This window comes from Malaclemys terrapin, chromosome 2 (assembly GCF_027887155.1).
Source record: "Malaclemys terrapin pileata isolate rMalTer1 chromosome 2, rMalTer1.hap1, whole genome shotgun sequence".
Lineage (NCBI taxonomy): Eukaryota > Metazoa > Chordata > Testudines > Emydidae > Malaclemys > Malaclemys terrapin.
The window spans coordinates 80,790,473-80,811,683 of record NC_071506.1 but is presented as its reverse complement, the minus strand read 5'-3'; the positions used below and the strand labels follow the sequence as shown (position 1 = coordinate 80,811,683).

At 40.1% G+C, this 21,211-nt stretch overlaps 2 protein-coding genes across 8 annotated transcripts in view; one reads left to right on the top strand and one right to left on the bottom strand.

Annotated features, from left to right (window-relative positions):
- The window catches only part of TMEM241 (transmembrane protein 241), a 188,035-nt gene that overhangs the window by 38,181 nt on the left and 128,643 nt on the right, over window positions 1-21,211 (bottom strand). The window contains exon 15 of one of the 4 annotated variants that reach the window (XM_054017806.1): window positions 4,590-4,757. The exons of 2 other annotated variants lie outside the window; for them this stretch is intronic. In XM_054017806.1, coding sequence (XP_053873781.1) covers window position 4,757 — 1 coding nt within the window. In that variant the 3' untranslated portion in view covers window positions 4,590-4,756. Of the gene's footprint in view, window positions 1-4,589; window positions 4,758-12,033; window positions 12,211-21,211 lie in introns of those variants that run through there. One more of the 4 variants, XM_054017809.1, reaches the window with a different exon arrangement.
- Window positions 1-21,211, top strand: part of CABLES1 (Cdk5 and Abl enzyme substrate 1) — a 128,913-nt gene that overhangs the window by 73,052 nt on the left and 34,650 nt on the right. For 2 of the 4 annotated variants that reach the window (XM_054017793.1, XM_054017795.1), the window contains exons 4-6: window positions 4,907-4,984; window positions 17,518-17,617; window positions 19,286-19,442. In XM_054017793.1, the coding sequence (XP_053873768.1) occupies window positions 4,907-4,984; window positions 17,518-17,617; window positions 19,286-19,442 (335 nt within the window). The remainder of the gene's footprint in view (window positions 1-4,906; window positions 4,985-17,517; window positions 17,618-19,285; window positions 19,443-21,211) is intronic. The other 2 variants (XM_054017794.1, XM_054017796.1) reach the window with 1 other exon arrangement.

Below are 21,211 nucleotides of genomic sequence, written 5' to 3'. Positions count from 1 at the left end.
TGCAGAAAAATGACTTCTGATGGGAAAGCAAAGGGAGCCTGAAGAGCAGTCACACGCCCCTCCCCAGCAGCACAAGCAGGTTGGTTCGGGTGCCCAGAGCAGCCAATAGAGATATAAATCACTGCCGGGGGTTGTACTGGGCAGTCATGCATGTGTGTGTGAGACAGAAAGAGAGAGACACTCTGTCCCTCTCGCTCACTATTGTAGCACGCTCGGTGTGGAGGGGCAGGGCGTTGGGGTGTTTCTGAGGAGGTAGGCATGGGGCAGGCTCTGTCCCCTTAGGCAGAGTAGAAAGTAGCAGCCTGCCTGCTTAGTGAATTGTTCCCATTGTCTTAGTGAATTCCCCCAGGAGTATAAAACAGGTGTAAAAATGTTAAGGCTCCTTTACATTGCCAGAGTGGTGTAAAGGACAGTATGGCCTCATAAATGTTTATGGTGCTTTAGTGATTAGAACTGGTCTAAATTTTTGGACTGAAAAAATTTCTTATCAAAATGTGCTCCATGAACTGTTTGCTACTGACCTTTCTGGAAATGGTCAGTAGCCAGTACTGTGAGTTTGATTCTCTAGTCACACTGAGCATATGGCTGCATATATTTGTTGACTAATAACTAGAAATAAAGGGACAAACCTAGCTACATTACTATTAGGCAGGAAGGTTTGGGGATTTCCTCCAAAGCGCCCCACTTCCATTCTCCATCCATTGTACTGTAGTTTAAATAAATTACAAAAGTAATTGAAACCAGAGTGATTATATTGCATTATCTTGACAAATAAAATATGCAGAATTTTAAAATATTCTGTGCACATTTTTTAATTTTTTGGTGCAGAATTCCCCCAGGAATACCTAATATATATATTAAGTTTTTCTTGGTGAAATCCCATTGTATAATAGCTATCTCTACATGTGGACATGTGAAGGCACCAGTTGGTTTTCTTTTTATATCATGGGATTTTTCAGGGAGGAGTAGGGCGTTGGTGGAAAAAGCTGAATTTTCAGAAGCAGCTGGGGGCAGGGAGGCAGAGTATGTCTGGGGGGTATTGTGGTTTTCAGAATTCAAAGATGTTTTCTGATGTCAGCCTGAAAAACGGTGCCAAGTTGTGTACATCAGCAAACAAGGCTTTCAGTGAGTGAGGGAACTGCTCTGAGTAATAAAATCGTTTGGCAATAAACAGTGGTGAGCAGAAAGTGAATCTCATGCCAGCTTTTGTGTTTGTTGACTGTCTTTCTCAAATGTGAAAAACACATCCATCTTGCTTTATAGTTGACTTTAATACCATTAAGGCATCTTATAGGGTAAAGTGCTGTCTTGGTGACAGGTTAGATAAGAAGTATTTTGGCACCTAGTCAAAGAATGAGATAATACTCTGATGCTGTAAGAAGTCCTCCCACTAGTATGTAGTTGGTTATTATTAGAAAACATTTTTGCATTTGCTTATTATTGCAGCATAAATATTCTCTTTACCAAAGACTTCTTCAAATACATTTTTTGTAAAAGAAGAAAATATTCCTGCTATAATGGAATGTTCCAGGAGAAAGAAGACTAACCTCTCAGCTATAGGCGCTGACTCTGTGGGTGCTCTGGGGTTGGAGCACCCACGGGGAAAAAATGGTGGGTTCTGAGCACCCAAGGGCAGTCCCCCTATCAGCTCCCCTCCTCCCCAGCACCTCCCGCCCCACGGATCAGTGCCTCCCCCCTCTCTCTCCACGCCTCCTACCCGCCGTGAACAGCTGTTTCATGGCATGCAGGGAGGCTGGGAGGGAGGGGGCAGAACTGGACGGGAAGAGACGGGGTGGGAGTGGAGTGGAGGTGGGGTGGGGCTTTGGGGGAAGGGGTGAAGTGGGGGCAGGGCCTGGGGCGGAGACGGGGGTCGAGCACCCCCCAGCAGTTTGAAAAGTCAGCACCTATGCTCTCAGCTATTCAGGATCCCCCCAGGTGAATGCCGAGAGCAGCATGAAGCAACTCTCTGGGCAATATAAGTGTGCTTCAGAATACTGGGGACTTGTGGATGCCGTTTGGCTACTGTGGTGGTGATGCTTTAGAGTAGCACAATTGCTGAGGGCTTAGCTGTAATTTTAATTAAAATGTCTTATGTTGTAGCCCTGTAGATGTACATGGTACTTTACTGACACTGAACTAAAAATGGTCCTTGCACCGAGCTTACCACCAGTGTAATGCAAAGAGTAAAAATGAGAGGTGAATTCCTGCCCCCACTGAAGTCAGTGGCAGATACGTAAGAGAGGGGATCAGGGTTTGGAGTGCAAAGCACCAGAGTGATACGCTTGTGGAAGCCAGGTTGCCAAGTAGGTGTTGGCAGCATTCTGAACTAATAGGAAATTTTAATAGCATTTTATTCCTAGGTATAGTGCATTGCACTAATCAAGCCTGGAGGTCATAAGTGCACAGACCACCATGACAAATTCAAAATGTGGCAGGATGAAGCACAGTCTGTTTGCCAACCATAGTCCGGTTTGGGACTATGTAAATGCAAATTAGGTACCTTTTAGAGCACACCAGCAGGGTCCACACAAGGCAATTAGAGTGTGGCCCGTTAGAGCATTTTACAAATCACACCCTTCTAGCATGCTTTGCCAAGTGCCATACAGGGAACCCCTCAGTGTCCAGAATCTGTAAATAATCCAGCATTAGTGAGGAAAGTGGAGACATTAAAAACTGCCAGCTGTTTACTGTTACAGTAGTTTGTGTAGTTTTTTCCTGGTGAAAATGATCTTCATTGATCCACTCCCATCCGCTTCTTCATTACCTTCAGTAATTAATTAATGTCAATCAATATAGGTTTATGGAAAATAGATCTTGTCAAACTAGCCTGATATCTCTCTTCGATGAGATTACAAATTTGGTGCAAAAAGTAACAGTGTTCATGTAATATACTCAGACTTCTGTGAGGCGTTTGACTTGTTACCACATAATGTTTTGACTGCGACTCTAGAATGATCCATAATCAACATAGCACATATTAAATGGATCAATAACTGGCTAACTGATAGGTCTCAAAATGTAATTGTAAACAAAATAGTCATTGAATGGGTGTGTTTCTAGTGTCGTCCAGCTGGGATCTATTCTTGGTCCTACTATGCTATTTAACATTTTATCAATAACCTGGAAGAAAACATAAAATCATCACTGATAAAGTTTGCAGATGACACACAAATTGGGGGAGTTGGAAGTAATGAAGACAGATCACTGATACAGAGCAATCTGTATCTCTTGGTAAACTGAGTGCAAGCAAACTGTACATTTTAATATGGCCAAATGTAAAGTCACGCATTTAGGAACAGAGAGAGCAGGCCATACCTCCAGGATGGGGGACTCTATCCTGGGAAGCAGTGACTCTGAAAAAAGACTTGGAGGTTATGCTGGATAATTAGTTGAAAATGAGCTCCCACTGTGACGCTGTGGGCAAAAGGGTTAATGCAATGTTTGAATGCATAGAGAGTGGAATCTGAGGTAGGAATAGGGAGTTTATATTCCCTCTGTCTTTGACACTAGAAGTCTGTGCAGTTCTGGTGTCCACAATTCAAGAAGGATGTTCATAAATTTGAGAGGGTTCAGAGAAAAGCTGCAAAAATTGTTAAAAGATTGGAAAACCTGCCTTATAGTGATAGACTCAAGGAAATCAATCTATTTAATTTATCAAAGAGAAGGTTAAGGGGTGACTTGATCATAGTTCATACCTACATGGTGAACAGAAATTTGATTATAGAGGACTCTTCAATCTAGCAGATAGTGACATAACAAGATCCAGTGACTGGAAGTTGAAGCTAGACCATTTCAGACTTGAACTAAGATGTAAATTTTTTTACAGTGTGGATAATTAATCACTAAAGCAACTTAACAAGGGTTGTGGTGGATTCTCAATCATGGAAACTTTTAAATCAAGATTGTATGTTTTTCTAAAAGATATGCTTGAATTCAATCAGAAATTAATTCAGGGAAGCCGTACACCTCTACCTCGATATAACGCTGTCCTCGGGAGCTAAAAAATCTTACCGTGTTATAGGTGAAACCATGTTATATCGAACTTGCTTTGATCCACTGGAGTGCGCAGCCCCGCCCCCCCCCCACCCCCGAGCACTGCTTTACCGCGTTATATCTGAATTCGTGTTATATCGGGTCGCGTTATATCGGGTAGACGTGTATGTGGCCTGTGTTATACAAGAAGTCAGACGAGATGATCATAAAGGTCCTGTCTGGCTTGTTAATCTATGAATAGTTGTCTGAAACTTTTGTGTCTTGCTTCTGATCAGTGGACCTAAATCAGTTTAAAATTAATTGTTTACCAGTCTTGAACTGGTAATAAAGGATCATGTTAAAAATGCAAAGGAGTGCTTTACTATTTTTTTAAACAAGAATAATTGCTGATGTTATAATAGGAATACATTTTTAAATATGTTACGAGGTTTTTATACTTCTCTACTGATCTCTCTCAAAGAGCATTGTTTTTAAACTTATTTGAAATTGCCTGAACTATGATTTATAACTTGACATGTCTAGGGTAGATTGATTCAACCAATACCAAGTATATGCATTTCATATTTTATTACAAATACAGCCTATCATCAAACTTCCTTTTCTATACAAGTGAAATTATTAAATAGAACCTCAGTATGGAACTTGGGAGATTCAGCTCTGTTAGCTGTCTATATGATGGGTAGGTGATGTGAGGCAGTGTAATTCAGGTTTCCTGTAAATCATTCAATTGTACAGTATTTTTCCATGGTACACAGCACCAACTTCTACAAAGAGAAGAAGGAGGAAATTGTCAATGGTAGAAGCTTTTAATTGCTAAATGCCTGAATGCTAACGCTTGTTGTTGTTTGCTTTGTTTATTGCTGTGAGATTTTTTTTTTTAATTTTAGTCTTTGATTTTTGTTTATTTTTTTAGAATAGTCCTTATCAGTGGCAGAAGATCCTTCTGTAGCATATTTTCAGTGCTGCCGTATCGAGACTGTACCCAAATCGGGTATGTATATTTATGCATACTACCTCGTCTCTTTGGGTCATAACAGCATATATAGTACTGAATACAGACAACAGGGCTGTCATTTTTTAAATATCTACCCCCAAAAGAGAAATATTTGATTTGTGGTATAGTATCAGGTTAAAATCATATTTTTAAATCACAGATTTCCTTATCTTTGTTATAATATCTTAGATTATTAAAACTGAAAGAATTTAAAAAATCCAGTTTACTAGTACAATTTACCATTTGTACTGTTTGTTTTTCATGCTTCACTCATGTTGGACAATGCAGATATTCTAGACACTATTACTTTTATATATAGTCAGCTTTCCCTTTCTGGATCTCCTACACTAGAACAATGCTACAGTATCTAGATTCCAGCACTGTAGAGAAATGATTGAATTCAAACAAAATACTGTTAATTTAACTATTTCATTAAAGGTTTCAGAGTAGCAGCCGTGTTAGTCTGTATCCGCAAAAAGAAGAACAGGAGTACTTGTGGCACCTTAGAGACTAACAAATTTATTAGAGCATAAGCTTTCGTGGACTACAGCCCACTTCTTCGGATGCATATAGAATGGAACATATATTGAGGAGATATATATACACACATACAGAGAGCATAAACAGGTGGGAGTTGTCTTACCAACTCTGAGAGGCCAATTAATTAAAATGGTTTTAAAAATGGTATTCAGTTACTGAAAACACCAGTTGTAAAAATGGAGACAAATAACTTATAAGCCATGGGCCAGATCCTCAGTTGGTGTCAGTGTCTTTAGTGGAGCTACGCTAATTAATACCAGCTGAAGATCTGGGCCAATAGGTTTGTAATTTTCCAAGATACAGAACGTTCAATGCCCGTCATTCCAAACTGAAACCACGTAAGTGAAGACATCAAATTAGGATATGTGAAGTGGGGTAACAATGTGAAAAAGGACACCCACAGATCACTTTGGGTCAAATTCATCCCTTTTCTAATATCACTAAAGTACATCAGGGATGAATTTTGCCCATTGTTTTCACAGTTAAGTTTTTTAGCATTACTGTTCGTGTTTGAGTAATTCATAGCAGACTGTTTTGTGTACAAAAGAAGCAGATACCATATGGTGAAATTGGTTCAATTATCCGGTCTTTGAGTAAAAAATTTTCTATAGCTAATTAAACTGGAAAGATGCATCAAGCAAATCTTGAAACATTAGCAGTTTACATCTGTAGTGCATTGCAGTGCATTTATGATCACTGGAATGTGGAATTTAACTGCTATCTCAGAGAGTTGAATATGCCTTTAAAAGACTGAAAACAAGGGTCTATTCCTTCTGAATTGCAGTGATAATGAGCGAAACTACATCCCCAATATGATTTCAGCATGTTATGTCTTGCACAACATTTGTAAAGCAACAGGGAGTGGAATGAGGAGGCAGAAAGTGCTACGACATATTGGTCCAGCCCTGCTTCCATTGTTAGGAAAGCAAAGACAAGAGATGCCCTCTGTCTATCAGCTGAAGCAACAGAGAAGGAGGAAAACAATTAATTAACGTCCCCTTCAAGTAATGGCTGTTGTGAACACAATTGAAGCAGTGTATTCATTGACTTCATTACCAATTTGCAGACTATATGTAATGCTTGATTATTGCATCGTACTTTGATGCATGGTAGAGTGATGATGAGACACAGGTACTCTTCTGTGACAGTATAATGATAGCATCCCCTTAACTTCACTTTTGTGTATCACTGATTAATATCCGTCTCTGGATTTCTAATTCATCCATACTCGTAGCCAGGTGCTGCTGGTGTCCTGAATACTTACTTTGTGTAACCATTGCCAAAGGGCATTAAAACCAAAACTAATTATTCCTGCAAACATTTTAGGTATTTTCATTTAAAACCAACCAAATTCAAACAGGAATGAGATTTCTGTGCATGTGGTGGAGACAATTTCAGCACAAGAGTTGCTGTGATGAGAATACAGCAGTATTGCCCTTCCTCTCTACCTCTTCTCAGACTCCCAGGCTGTATGGGCAGAGAGGAATTCTGGGCACAGTTGTGTTTTGGGGAGCGTGCCAGTCCACGATATTGAAGGCAGCACAGAAGAGCTCTACTGTATTTGCACTGGCACTTAAACTGTATTAGCAGAACCATTTAAAAACAGGATTGAAAAGTTGTTCCTTCTAACACAGTTTCAGTGCTCTTTGCCTAGCCAGTGTAGAAAAGGCCTAACCATGTTCAAGAATCATGTTCTAGACTAGGGCTGTCTTAACTAGTTTTATAACCAAGTGAAAGCAATTTAGTAGGAAGCCTTGTAAAACCATGTTTTAAATGGTAGAGCACTAATACGGTTGAGCATCCGTGTATATGGGGATCAGAGAAAACACAAGAGGATGAAACCTGGGATAGCACCCCACATCACCACCACTAGCTCTGTTGTGCTGCTCTGAGCTAGTAAAGACCATGAGACACACATGGTTTCTGAAGGAAGACTGTTCTAAAAAGAAACCAAAGGGTTGACAACATTACAAAATAGTCTTTTCACAATCTGCTACTTTGGGAAGCAAGTTACATTGTAAGTGCTGGGGCTGAAAGAGGGAGAGTGCATGTTAGGGAAATGGATTATCTCCAATTCTTTATGTTTTGCCGCAGGGTTGTCAGAGTACTTTCTTGCTTTCCTCTTTTTGCGAATAATGCTCCAGAAATAATATTTAGGGCCTTTTGTCCTCAAAGCATTTTAAAAACATGAAGGGCTAGATTATCACTAGCCTTAGCCACAGCCATGCAGGGGAATAGGTGGGAGTAAAATCTCTCCTCCCCACTCAGGAGCCTACTTAAGTTTGCCCACATCTTTGCTCCTTTGCATGCTGGATGCTCCTTTACCCCTATCTCCATGAGCAAGTGAGTGGGGATTGGGGAAGAGCCATGGCTCCCCTTTTGCCTCCACGCCAGGGCCGGCTCCAGGCACCAGCCCAGCAAGCAGCTGCTTGGGGCGGCCAACGGAGAGGGGCGGCACGTCCAGCTCTTCAGTGGCAATTTGGCGGCGGGTCCCTCGCTCCCTCTTGGAGCGAAGGACCAGCTGCCGAATTGCCGCCGAAGTCTGAAGCGGCGGCGGTAGAGCAGATCGCGACTTTTTTTTTTTTTTTTTTTTAGTTGCTTGGGGCGGCAAAAACCCTGGAGCTGACCCTGCTCCACGCACCAGTCAGGAGAGATACTCAGGTGAAAGGGGAGGAGCATGCTGTGCCCTGGAGAGTTCTGAGAGGTATTGGGCCTCTCTACACTGTTGTTTATGTCCAAGCAATCTTCTCTGAGATCTTTCCTGTCCCACAAGCAAAGGAAGATGGAAGGTAGAAGATTCTGGAAGTGAATCGCTGGCTAGTTAAGTGGTGTAGAGTGGAGGGCTTTGGTTTTGTGAACCATAGGTCCACCTCCTACAGGGAGAGGGGACTGTATAGATTGCATGGCCTCCACCTCAGTAGAAGGGGGACAATCTCCTTGGGGACAGGCTGGCTAGAGCAGTCAGGAGGGGGTTAAAGTAATAACAAAAGGGGAGCGTAAAAAGAGGGAAGACATGAACATTCAGCACAAAATGGAAACGTGGAGAACAAAATTAATCAAAAACCAAAAGGACATGAGGAGCAGAAAGTCTTCAGTTGCCTATACACTAATGCTGGGCTCCTGGGTGACAAACAAGAAGAATTGGAATTGTTAATTTGTTAGCATACATTCAATCTAGTTGGTATTACTGAAATCTTGTGGGATGATTCACACAATTTGAATCTTAAAATCAATTATTCTAACCAATTTAGGAAGGATCAAATGAGCAGAGGCGGGGAGTGCCACTCTGTCAAACATGGTGTTACCTGTTTCTGAGTTACTGATAACTTGGAAGAAAATTATCTTGAATGCTTATGGATCAACATCCTAACAGATAAAGCACAAGACGGGGTACTAATTGGTGTCTGCCCGAGACCACCAAATCACAGTAGGGAACAGGATGACCATCTCCTTAAACATTTATCTATAATGTGTAGGGGGGAAATGAAGTTCCCCATGGTCTCACAATTTCAGTGACTCATACTGCCAGTACTAAAATATCATCCTTTTATCCTTGGAATTTCTAAACACTATAGATGAAAATTTCTTAACTCAAGAAGTATATTGCAGCCAGCATGGGGGAATTCTATATTAGACCTTGTCTTAATAGATAAAGAGGAACTGATCACAGAACTAAAAGTTAATGGTAGCTTAGGTACCAGTGATTATGACCTGATCACACTTACAATGTGCAAGCAGAATAAAGTCCAGACCAGTAATATAAATAGTCGGTGCTTTAATAGGGCCAAATCACTAAGTTGAAAACAATTATGAGGAAAATTAGCTGGGAGGAAGAATTTAATCAGAAAAATTTGAATGACAATTGAGAATCATTTAAGAACACCTTTCTTGAAGCCACAATACCACATTAGAGGAAGAAGGCTATGCTGGTTAAAAAAACAATCTGGTTTAAAGAGGAAGTGAAGGCAGCTGTAAAATAAATATATATATAATAATAAATGAGACGTTAGGAATCATGGAAAATTGATAAGGGAAGGCAAGGGACACTTGGAGAAATCTATGGCCAGCATAGTTCAGAACAATAAGGAATTTTTAAAAATATATTTAAATATATTAGGAACAAAAAGAATCCTGACAATGATATTGGTCCATTACTAGATGGAAATGCTAGATTTATCAATAATAATGCAGAAAAGGCAGAATAAATATTTCTGTTTTGTATTTGGGGAAAAAAACATGTTATACAGTCTTATCATATAGTGATAACACACTCTCTATTCCATTGTTGTATGTGGAGAATGTTAAGCAGAAGCTACCAAAGTTAGACATTTTTACATCAGCTGGTCCAGATAACTTGCATCCAAGACTTTTAAAAGAGCTGACTGAGGTGCTTGCTGGACCATTAACACTGATTTTTAAATAAGTCTCGGAGCACTGGGGAAGTTCCAGAAGATGAAGAAAGTGAATGTTATGCCAATTTTTTAAAAGGGTAAACGGGCTGATCCAGGTAATTATAGGCATGTCAGCCTGACGTCAATCCCAGGCAAGATAATGGAGCAGTTAATATGGAACTTGATTAATAAAGAATTAAAGTAGGGTATTGTAATTATTGCAAATCAACATGGGTTTATGGAAAACAGATCCTGTCAAACATATCTGATTTTTTTATGAGATTACAAGTTTGATTGATAAAGATAATTGTGTTGACATAATTCACTTAGACTTCTGTAAGGTGTTTGACTTAGTGCCGCACAATATTTTGATTAAAAACTAGAATGATATAAAAGTCACATGGCACATATTAAATGGATTAAAAACTGGCTAATTGCTAGGTCATAAAATGTAACTGTAAACACAGACTAGTCATTGAGCAGGTCTGTTTTCAGTGGGGTTCCTCGGGGATCGGTTCTTGGCTCTGTGCTATTTAACATTTTTATCAATGACCTGGAAGGAAACATAAAATCATCACTGCAAGTTTGCGGATGACACAAAAATTGGGGGAGTGGTAAATAATGAAAAGGCTGAGTTGCTAATTCAGAACAATCTGGATTTCTTGGTAAACTGGATGCAAGCAGACAATGTAGTTTTAATATGGCTAAATGTAAATGTGTATATCTGGGAGCAAAGAATGTAGGCTATACTTCCAGAATGGAGGAACTCTATCCTTGGAAGCAGTGAGTCTGAAAAAGATTTGGGTGTCATGGTGAATAATCAGCTGAAAATAAGCTCTGAGTGAGATGCTGTGGCCAAAAAAGCTAATGGAATCCTGGGATACATAAACAGGGGAATCTTGAATAGGAGTATGGAGGTTATTTTACCTCTGTATTTGGCACTGGTGCAACGGCTTCTGGAATACTGTGTCCAGTTTGGGTGCTCACAATTCAAGAAGGATGTTGATAAATTGGAGAGGGTTCAGAGAAGAGAGACGAGAGCTCAATCTCTTTAGCTTAAAAAAAGAGAAGGTGAAGGGGTGACTTGATTACAGTCTATGCATACCTATATGGGGAACAGATATTTAGCAATATTCAATCTAGGAGAGAAAGGAATAATACGATCCAATGACGAAGTTGAGGCTAGACAAATTCAGACTGGAAAGAAGGTGTAAATACTGTGAGAGTAGTTAACTGTTGGAAGAATTTACCAAGGGCCATGATGGATTCTCTATCACTGACCATTTTAAAATCAAGCTTTGGATGTTTTTCTAAAAGATCTGCTCTGGGAATTATTTTGGGGACATTCTATTGCCTGTGCTATACAGGAGGTCAGAGTAGATGATCACAATGGTCCCTTCTGACCTTGGAATCTGTGAATTTCCATGGGCTCAACTACGTGCCACAATCTAGCCCAAAGTAAAATAATCTGTAGAATACCGCTGTGAGATAGCTAAGTACTGACTAGTGGCATGGGTCACCCTCACTAATGTAACATCAGCATAACACAGTTGTAATATACTGGGAATATTGCAACAATGTTATTGCTTCATCTGAATTTTTGAATAATAAACACTCTATTTCCCATGATAATTATGGGCCAAATCTGAGAGATGCTTAACACCCACAGTGAAGTTAATGGGAACTGCAGGAAGCTGCATTGCTTGGGGTGTGTGATTGACTTTGACTGTAATTTTATTTATATTAAGTGCAAAGAAACCATATGTCATAAAACTTAAAAATGAATGGCCGTTGCACTATAAAGCACTGCATCTGTTTGGTGTATAAATCTACTCCTGTCTAGTACCACAACAAACTTGTTGTGCTTGTTACATTTCAGCTTCAGAAAGGTTCTTTATGGTTAAAGTATTTATGATCTTCATGTTTCTGCAGTAAGAAGGAACAAAATCTTGCTCTTCTGAGCATGATTTATACTGACATCATACAGACTTATTTGGAATGGCTGAGATAAACATGCATGTCTCACAGACAAAATATGTACATTAAAAAAAATATGATAGTGATCTAAAGTGATTGATTGGCTCTCAAGCAGAGCTACCACTTGTATGTCTTCCTAAACTGGAAACTGCACCTCCTGGCTGCTGTGTAGACGTAACCTAAAGTTTCTTGTGTTATTTTTTTCCTTTGTCAGAACTTGGTATGCAAGGCAATTTAGATGAAGTCATCATCAACCTCAGGCACACATTTCCTGAATGTTTATCATTCTGTAGACATGGTGAACAGGAACTCCATCTATTCTTAGAAAGTAAAAGAAAAAGATAAATGCTCCTTGCTTTACTTTACCCTACCCCTCCCACACAACAAAAAAACTAATAATAGTGCTGTGGAAAATTACAGATTCATAGGCTTTTTTCCCCTCATATTAATTTTGTTCCCACATAGTGAGAATTTTTCAAAGTCTACAGATTATTTAATGTCAGAAGTGTAAGCTTCATTGTTATGTGTATTTTTGGCATGATATTGAGATTAAGCAGGAAACCTCATTAAGGTGGTAGGATTTATTTTTCTGAGATTTCTCTTATATTAGGTAAAATATCAAGGCAGAAGCTGAAATGCTGAGTCCTTGATGTGCTTAGTGAGAGTACACGACACAATTGTAAGGGACTTTGTACCAGTTTCTCAGATTCCTCTGCCAATACACTGTAGCCATAGTTCTTGTTCCAGTAATAAGTGCAATTAGGAAGTGAAAAACTGGAGCCCAGTTATGGTGGGCAGACTCAGTCAGCATGTCAAGGAAAGGCTTGTTGTTGGTATGTCTGGCATCTGATCCTTGCCAAAGCTGTAATTACCCTTATCCCTGCAACAGAGTCAATAAAATAGGAGTTCTTCACTGTGAAGGATGAGAACAATATTTTACTTTGTATTCCCATGAATTTGAAGTGCTGTTGTTTTCAGGCTAGTCTTAATTAATCTGTAATGGTCTGGGATCATCGAGTATATTTACTCCTAACCATATCCCCCGAAGAGTTTACATTTCCAAATAAAATTCACTTACCAGGCACCTGTTGTTGTAAATAGACTTTTTTTTTCTTTTTAGGTTTCTGGGAGTCAGGTTAATATTTAATTGACTTTTAAATAATTCACAGAAATGTTCAGCTAGTGTTGTCATTTAAAGAGCAAGTGCACAGCAGGAATCTTGCAGTGGGTTTTATAGGAATCCATTTTAGAATCATTCAAGAAATGTTTCATTACTGAATCCAATAATGTGTGATTTACAGACTGCTAATCCATGCTTAAAATGCATGTGGTAAGAGTTCCTGCTCTGATTTTTGTTTATTCTGATTGTTTATTCTTTCCTATATAGGGCAGAAATAATCAAAACCAGTAATTATCCTATAATAATTTTGCCATGGTATCACAAGTCACACTCTGCTGTTCCAGGAAAAATGCCGTGGTACAGCAGTAAAATGCAGAGAGAGAAAACAGCACATTTTCACTACTTTCACTGTAGCTCTCAAATAACCAGCATGTTGAGCGCTGAACCCTGTCAAAACTAATTTTTTACATACAGTAGGTAAATAGCATGCACCCAGCACCGCATTTCCTGATACAAAGTGCACAAATAAAATGTTTAGGTCTTGATTTTCCTGTAACTCTTATGTAAATCTGGGATAACTGCATAGAAGTGAGTGGAGACAAAAAACAATGCATGAAGAGAATCAGGACCTAAGTGCATTATTATCCACTAAGGTAATGCAAGAGACCCTCACCCTGACATGGAAGGTAATAAGTAAGACTTTTATTTTAATAACATCCCTTGTTTCCCTTTCCTTTAACTGGAGAGAGTCTTTAGAAGAAATCCCCCTCTTTGACAGTCTCTTATATGGTATGAATGATAGTGATAACTGTCCTTGTGGGGGGAAAAGAGAAGAAGGTAGTTGAAATGGTTGGAGCTGTTGTTGTTGTTGTTTCCAAGAAGACACAAAAGAATTGCAAAGATAGAAAATGCAGCTTCTGGTGTTGACCTTCATTTGCAATTGCACTGCTGAAACAAACACAGGCATAGCACATCCTTTTATCAGCCACTCTGAGACCTGGCAAACTTGTACCGGTGTCGGGCTTTTTAAGTTTCATCTCTACTCACAGGCTTATGGCAGTGTTGCAAAATATACAGACTTACCTGGCTAAGCCAGACTCTCATTATAGAACAGAAGGCAAAAGAAAGAGGGATAGGAAAGAGAAGAAATAAGGTGGGAAAGGAAAAGGACACAATGGGGCAAAGTGACAAAGTCTCACATCCCAGATGGTGTTTGGGATTTAGCCAGAGCCTGTGGAAGTTGCAATGTTATCTGGGTCCCCTCTCTGGTCTGGTCTGGTCAGGTCAGGATCTCTCTCGGGTTCAGGCAATGAAGGCCCAATGGTATCCTGGTAAATCCCAGGGTCTCAGAAAATATGGGGGGATGGCAGCAAGGATGGTGAAGGTTGCTCCTTTCTGTTCTCTGATCTTTCAGTCAGCCAGCATCAGGGTAGCCAGCTTTCTTCCCCAGAGTTTCTTTTTGAGGACCCCAAAAGGGAGTGATGGGTGGAACATCCCATTCTTATTATTTTGTCTAGCAATTAGGACTAATTTCCGACACACCAGTTTTGGTTACCGGTCCAACACTTTTCTTGTTTACAGGTGTAACTCTAATACAATCCTTGAAGTATATCAGTAGCCTCTTTGTTTGGACTAATTCAGTCTGTCTCCCTGTGGCACTTTTTCCACAGCCACATTTATTGTTAGAGGTTATTGTGAAACTTCATAAATTCTTTATCCACTTTCACACAGTCAGGCTCACAAGTGGGTTAGACCGACCAGGCCCCAGTCATTACAATAGTGCTACCACACTATAAATAATAAAAACACAGAGTTTGGAGCCTTAGAAATAATATATATAAGATCGTCTGGGGGCCAAACAGTGGCAGTTAGCCTCTGAGCAAAGTAAAGAAGCATCCCCTGAGGAACAGAGCCTTAACAGTTACAGTCTCTCTCTGGTACACAGGGGTGTTGCAGAAACTGCGCCTAAAGAACACTGGAGTCTCTCCCCCCGGTGTGACTGGCCACTCAGCAAGCTGTATAGGAAGAAACAGACATGTTCCAGCTCCTCCTCTACCTGCTGTGGGGGCCCATGTAATCCCCAGGTGTTTAACTGTGCTCTCCTGAATGCAGGGATTGCAACTGTGACAGGTTGCTTACTGAGTTATAGTGGGGAGAGGCTCCTTGCACACGTCCCTAGTTCTCTGCATCCCTCCGTACAATGAACTTCTGCAGTCTGGCCCTGCATTAATAGTTCCAGAAAAAAGGTAACTACAGAATGACTTTGCCTAGGCTCCAAAAAGGTTGTTTGTTTGGTTGGTTTTTTTAAATGCGTCTGGCTCTGCAGGGAGCCCATGTGAGTCTTTGGGGCCTCCTATGCCATTCGGCCTGGCCCACGCACATAAACTTGGATTGCTTTAGGTCTTGGTAATGGGCAAAAGAACAATAGTAGAGTGTAGACCAGGCCTGAGAGAATTACATGCTCTGAGTAAGCACTGTTCTCCACAGTCCTTTATTATGTGGGAGAAGGATGTGCCTGCACTAAAGTGGTCTCTTCATTTATATGTAAAGAAGAACATGCCCAGTATTTTAAACCAGTCCTCTACAGGAAAAGGAATTAAGTTCTTTCTAGCCCAAGGGCGATAGGTTCCAAACAATAATATTTTACCACTATGTTTTACAAAGTGAGCAGGCAGATATTACCTACAAGTATAGGCTTTGGGAAAGGAGAAGACTGAAAAGTGTTTCTAGGTGGCAGTTTCAGAACAGTACTTAATTTTGAGTGGAATGAGGATAAATGCACTGTAGTAGCAGGGCCCCAGGGATGTACGTTAATTTCAATAAAGTAAAAGTGACAGAGAAGATTGAGGCACCATTCCTCATTAAACTTCAGCTAATGTTTAGGAAATGTAGTTTGTACTCTTACTTGTCAGCTGCCCCTGATCTCACCAACAGAAGAATCAGTTCCTTTTAAGTCTTCATAGGCTACATTTCTGAAAGACAGCTGTGCTGATTTTTTAAAGTATGCCTGCTTGCTCCCTTTTGAATGTTAGCAAAGATACCTAACTTTGGTTTTTCCCTTTGATTGCATTAAATAAAAACTGTTCCTTTGGATTTTTGTTTTGTATAATGGCATAATTTCCTCTATAGTCTCCCTAATCTTTTTAGGAAGGAGACTAGAGTACTTTCATATTATTTCAAAGAATTAATTTAGCATCTTGGGAATTTTTTAACGTATATTAATTTCAAATGTATTTGTTTAGAATAAAGTTTTTATGTTGTGGAACTAATGCAGTAGGGTGTTAAATATCATATGTGGTATCATTTTAATGATTTTTTTCCTTTTAATAGAAAGTGTTCCTTTAAGCCTCTTATTCCCCAAGTGCACAGAACTTAATCTGGTACTTCTGCTAGAAGGTTATTTTTATATAATTGTTCTGATCGCTCAGTAAAATATCAGGTAACAAAATGAGAATGTAGCATTGTACTAAGTTAAATTCACTTAAAAATTTACATTTTTACAAAGGGTTAAATACCCAGTACAAAGTCTTGTTTTATTATAGAAACACCTTATCCAGAAGGTGGATACATTTTGCTGTTCATAAAAGTTTATTGTAATTTATGGAGAGCTTAGCTTCCCTCCCCTCCCTCCAGCTTTGAGGGAGAATAAACTGAATGACAGTTTGTATTGTGGACAGAAGGAAGCAGGACAGGGTAAACTCCTGAAGATTCACAAACTAAGGCCCCAATCCTTTAGCCGCAAGTCCAGTGAGATGCCTCACAGTGTGTCTCATCTTTAACACCGCTATGGTGACTTTCCAGTTGTTTTGGGCCGAAGGCCCCAACCCAGCAAAGGACTTAAGCACATGCTTAACTTGAGTAGTCTCATTGAAACCAATTTGATTAGGCATGTGCTTAAAGTGCTTTTCTGAACTGAGGCCTATAGTGCCCTTCCTGAATAGAGATGCTTAAGCATGTGCCTAATGTTAAGCACATTTTAAAGTTCCATTGCAGTTAATGGGATTTAAGCATGTGTTTTAAAGCTAAGCCCATGCTCAAGAGGGGAGGATTTAAATATGTGCTGACGTGTTTTCAGGCCTATGTAGGGATCAGGTGGGCAAATCCCAGAAGATAAATCCTGCAGTTGCAGGGAAGCAGTCATTTGTGGATCTCCTTACCCTACTCTTTATCCTCTTCCTTTCCTTTTGGTTATGAGACAGATGTGTTATGATTCCCAATTCCAGTATGGTGCACCTTTCTTTGATTCACTTGGGGTTGGTTGGTTTGGTTTCTGTTCTGTATGGGTAAAACATAAACTATAAAGTTTTATAGAATTTATAGCTATAAAGTATTTTCAGTAGTATAGTGCAGTATGTAGAAGTTGTCTGATCTGAACTTTCTGTATTGTATGTTTTATTAATTTTATTATCTTATTTCATCGGTCTTTGGTGGAGGGTAGCAATAGACAGTGTTTCTGCTCCCATCTTAGGAAAATGTGTTTATTACTGGCTTCTGTTTTCCAGAGATATGAAATTAGAAGGAGGACGTTGTGTGCCTACTGGAGGAGTGTGTTTAAAAGAGATAATTGGTCTTGAAGGCGTGGAACTAGGGGCTGATGGGAAGGTAAGAATGTTAGCTTATTAGATCTAATTTTATGATGAAAATGTAAAATAACTAAAGCCAAGTGCAAATTACATGTTGCATTGTAATCTACATAATGTAAGAGAATAGGTTACAATGCAGTACATACTGAATTATTATAAAATGAATGGAAAAGAAAGTGTGCAAGCGGTCAGTGCAAACCAACTAGTTTTTTTCCTGAAGAAATCATCCTCTGGTCATAATTAGGGCTACAGATTATTAGTAAATCCAATAGCACTGCTCTGTCCTCAACAGATCACTTCATAGTGTATTGATTGGTGTTAGAAAATCATGTGTTAGGTGGTATTACAAATAAGCAGCATTACAGCTTCCCTTTTTATTTTAGTGAATCTTATACGTGAAATATAGCAGTAACATTACCTTTGTGCTGTGTGAGTGCCTCAGAAAATCCACACATATTTGTTTGTTTGAATAAAAATATTAATTCTGAAACTTTGGGGAAACAATTTTTAAGCATAGAGAATATCTGACTCAAATGCAAGTATTTGTGCTGAAAACCTAGTTCAACTAGTTATACTCATCCAAGGAGTAATAGAAACAATACCTTGCTATTTATTATTATTTGTATCGTGGTAGCGACTAAAGGCCCCAGCCTCACTGTGCTAGGCATTGTACACACACATAGCAAAGAGATGGTCCCTGCCCCAGAGATCTTACAATCTGTGACCTATATGCCCAATCAAAACTAAACACTGCTCACATTTTGAATTTGATATACACACAATGAACTGCTTATAAAGCATCAGCAGACTAAAAATTATTTGTTGAAATTATTCCATGATTAATTTTGAATAACAAATACATTTGTAGAGCCCTGCAAATCTGTGGATATCTGCTTTATATCCATGGATATCTGCATCCGTGGACCGTTTTTGTGGATCGAATGCAGATACAAATTTTGTATCCGCGCAAGGCTCTATACATTTGAGAAAATAATACCTGTTTCCTGTTAAATGCATAAGTGGATAAAAAAGGAAATTAATCAAATAAACTATTCACTGCAAATCTTTCATTCATCTTTATTCCATGTTGATAGGCAACAGACCAATTGCAGCATACCAGTGTCTAATATCTCCCACACTAACTAAAATGTTAGGACTAAAAAGTAGCTTCAGAAACATTTAATCCTGAAACAACTGATATTACTGCTCAAGCAAATTCACTCTGGTCCCAGCTGTGCTTGAGAACCGGTATATAGGAATGCTGTTTCAGTAAAGAAATTGTGGAAAACTGCTACAGCTTTCCTAGGAGTAAAAAATACAGGTGAGGCCTTATCCAAAGTCAACTGAAGTCAATGGGAATCTTTCAGCTGACTTCAATGGATTTAGAATTAGGTCCTTCATTAGGATTTGGTAAATATAACATACTGTATCTGCTTGTTTACAAAGGGCATAACATGTATGCAAAAGCTTTTCAGCATGGATGAACTGATCACACTGAAAGGAAAACAAGTGGCTGGTATTAATCTGTGATTAACTCAAAATCTGAAACACAAAAAATTGAATTTGATGGTAAATGCCAGCCACACTGCATGGCGTCCCCAATTTCAAACCCAGTCACATCAATCGGATCTTATTAAGGCTGAGTTGTATGATTAACTGTGTGCCTATTCTGGCTTTTTCTGTCTAGACTGTTTCTTACACACAGTTTCTATTTCCAACCAATGCCTTGGGAACACGGAGAAACACAATTGACTCCACCTCCTCCTTCTCCCAATTTCGCAATGCAAGCCATCGTAGCCTTTCCTTGGCAAGAGCTAACAGCACGCAGGGGAGCATTGACACAGGTAACTTCGTAGGAGTTATTTATTTTAATATCCCTTCTTGCACTTGCTATAGGAAGTTCTTCACATTGTTGTTTGCTTGGAGGAATTTTTTTTTTTTTTTTTTTAAATGAAGCAAAGTTCAGTCTCCAAACAAAGTAATGGGTGATGTAGATTTTGGGAAAAAACTTTTTCTAGTTGCCTATACTTTGCTTAGCCAAATTGGTATCAAGTTCATAGAATCTCAAATGAATAATATTACTGTGGCATGTAGCCCATTACCATCTTCCTACCCACCACTCTCACTTACTGTGACTCCCTCAGTGGCTGTCTATTTTTTGATTATCATACATAAGGGCCAACTTTGTCTCGCTCTAAATTACTGTGGAAGAAACAAATGTTGGTATCAAAGTCATAGATGTAAAAATCTTACTTGTGGCTTTTTGCATTATGAATAATGAAGGTTGCATTTTCAATATCAGAACAAACAAGGCTTTTTCTCCCACTCCCCCAAAAGTAGTAGCTAAAGCATTGTATGTTTAGGATATCTTTACATTTTACCTGAAGCAACTCAAAAGGTCTGTATAAATAGAAGAAAAATCAAGGCAGATGCTTTATCATATTCACTTGCTGATTAAAAAAAATTGAAACTTCCCCCCATGTCCTTGATCTGATTTTACTACATGTACCTCTCATCTAAGTATGAAGGGGTATGTATACTGTAATATAAAGATCAACATTTAGATGGCAAACTTATGACTCATGGGCTACACTATGTAAATTCACAAAGAGTTGTGAATTCAGAGCTTGGAGAATTACAGATTATATTCATAAACAGTAGGTTCAGCATCTTTCTGCAAATTATATTGTCATTGAAGCTTGGGGACTTTACATGCACAACAACTTTAATGTATCCAAGGGTTTCTTACACACGTCTGTGGAAGGGACACTTCTGTGTGTTTAAAAGGAATGGCAAGCAAGAGAGTTTATGACTTTCAAAGGCCTAAGAGAAGCAGGCACCAAGCTACTATTCAATTTCAACAGGATTTTGTTGCCGCTATCTCCCTTAGGCTCCTTCAGAAGTCCCAGACAGAGGTAATTTTGTCCATTGACTGAAAACTTGATGGCTGCATATGTTAAGTTAGGGTTACCATATTTCAACAAGCAAAAAAGAGGACGGGAGGAGCCCCGCCCCTGCCCCTCCCACTTCCCGCCCCCCCAGAACCCCCAACCCTCCCCCCGTTCCTTGTCCCCTGACTGCCCCCTCCTGGGACCCCTGCCCCTAACTGCCCCCCGGGACTCCACTCCCTATCTAAGCCTCCTTGCCTCTTGTCCCCTGACTGCCCCAACCCTTATCCACACCCCCACCCCCAGACAGACCCCTGGGACTCCCACGCCCCATCCAACCACTCCCCACCCCCTGACAGCCCCCCCCAGAACTCCCAACCCATCTAAACCCCTCTGCTCCCTGTCCCCTGACTGCTCCGATCCCTCTCCACACTCCTGCCCCCTGACAGCCCCCCCAGAACTCCCAACCCATCTAAACCCCTCTGCTCCCTGTCCCCTGACTGCTCCGATCCCTCTCCCCACTCCTGCCCCCTGACTGCTCCCCCCCAGAACTCCCAGCCCCCTACCCCCCACTCCTTGTCCCCTGACTGCCCCCTCCTGGGACCCCTGCTCCTAACTGCCCTCCAGAACCCCACCCCCTACCTAAGACTCCCTGTTCCTTGTCCCCTAACTGCCCCCTCCTAAGACCCCCCCCCCAACTGCCCCCCAGGACCCTACCCCCTACC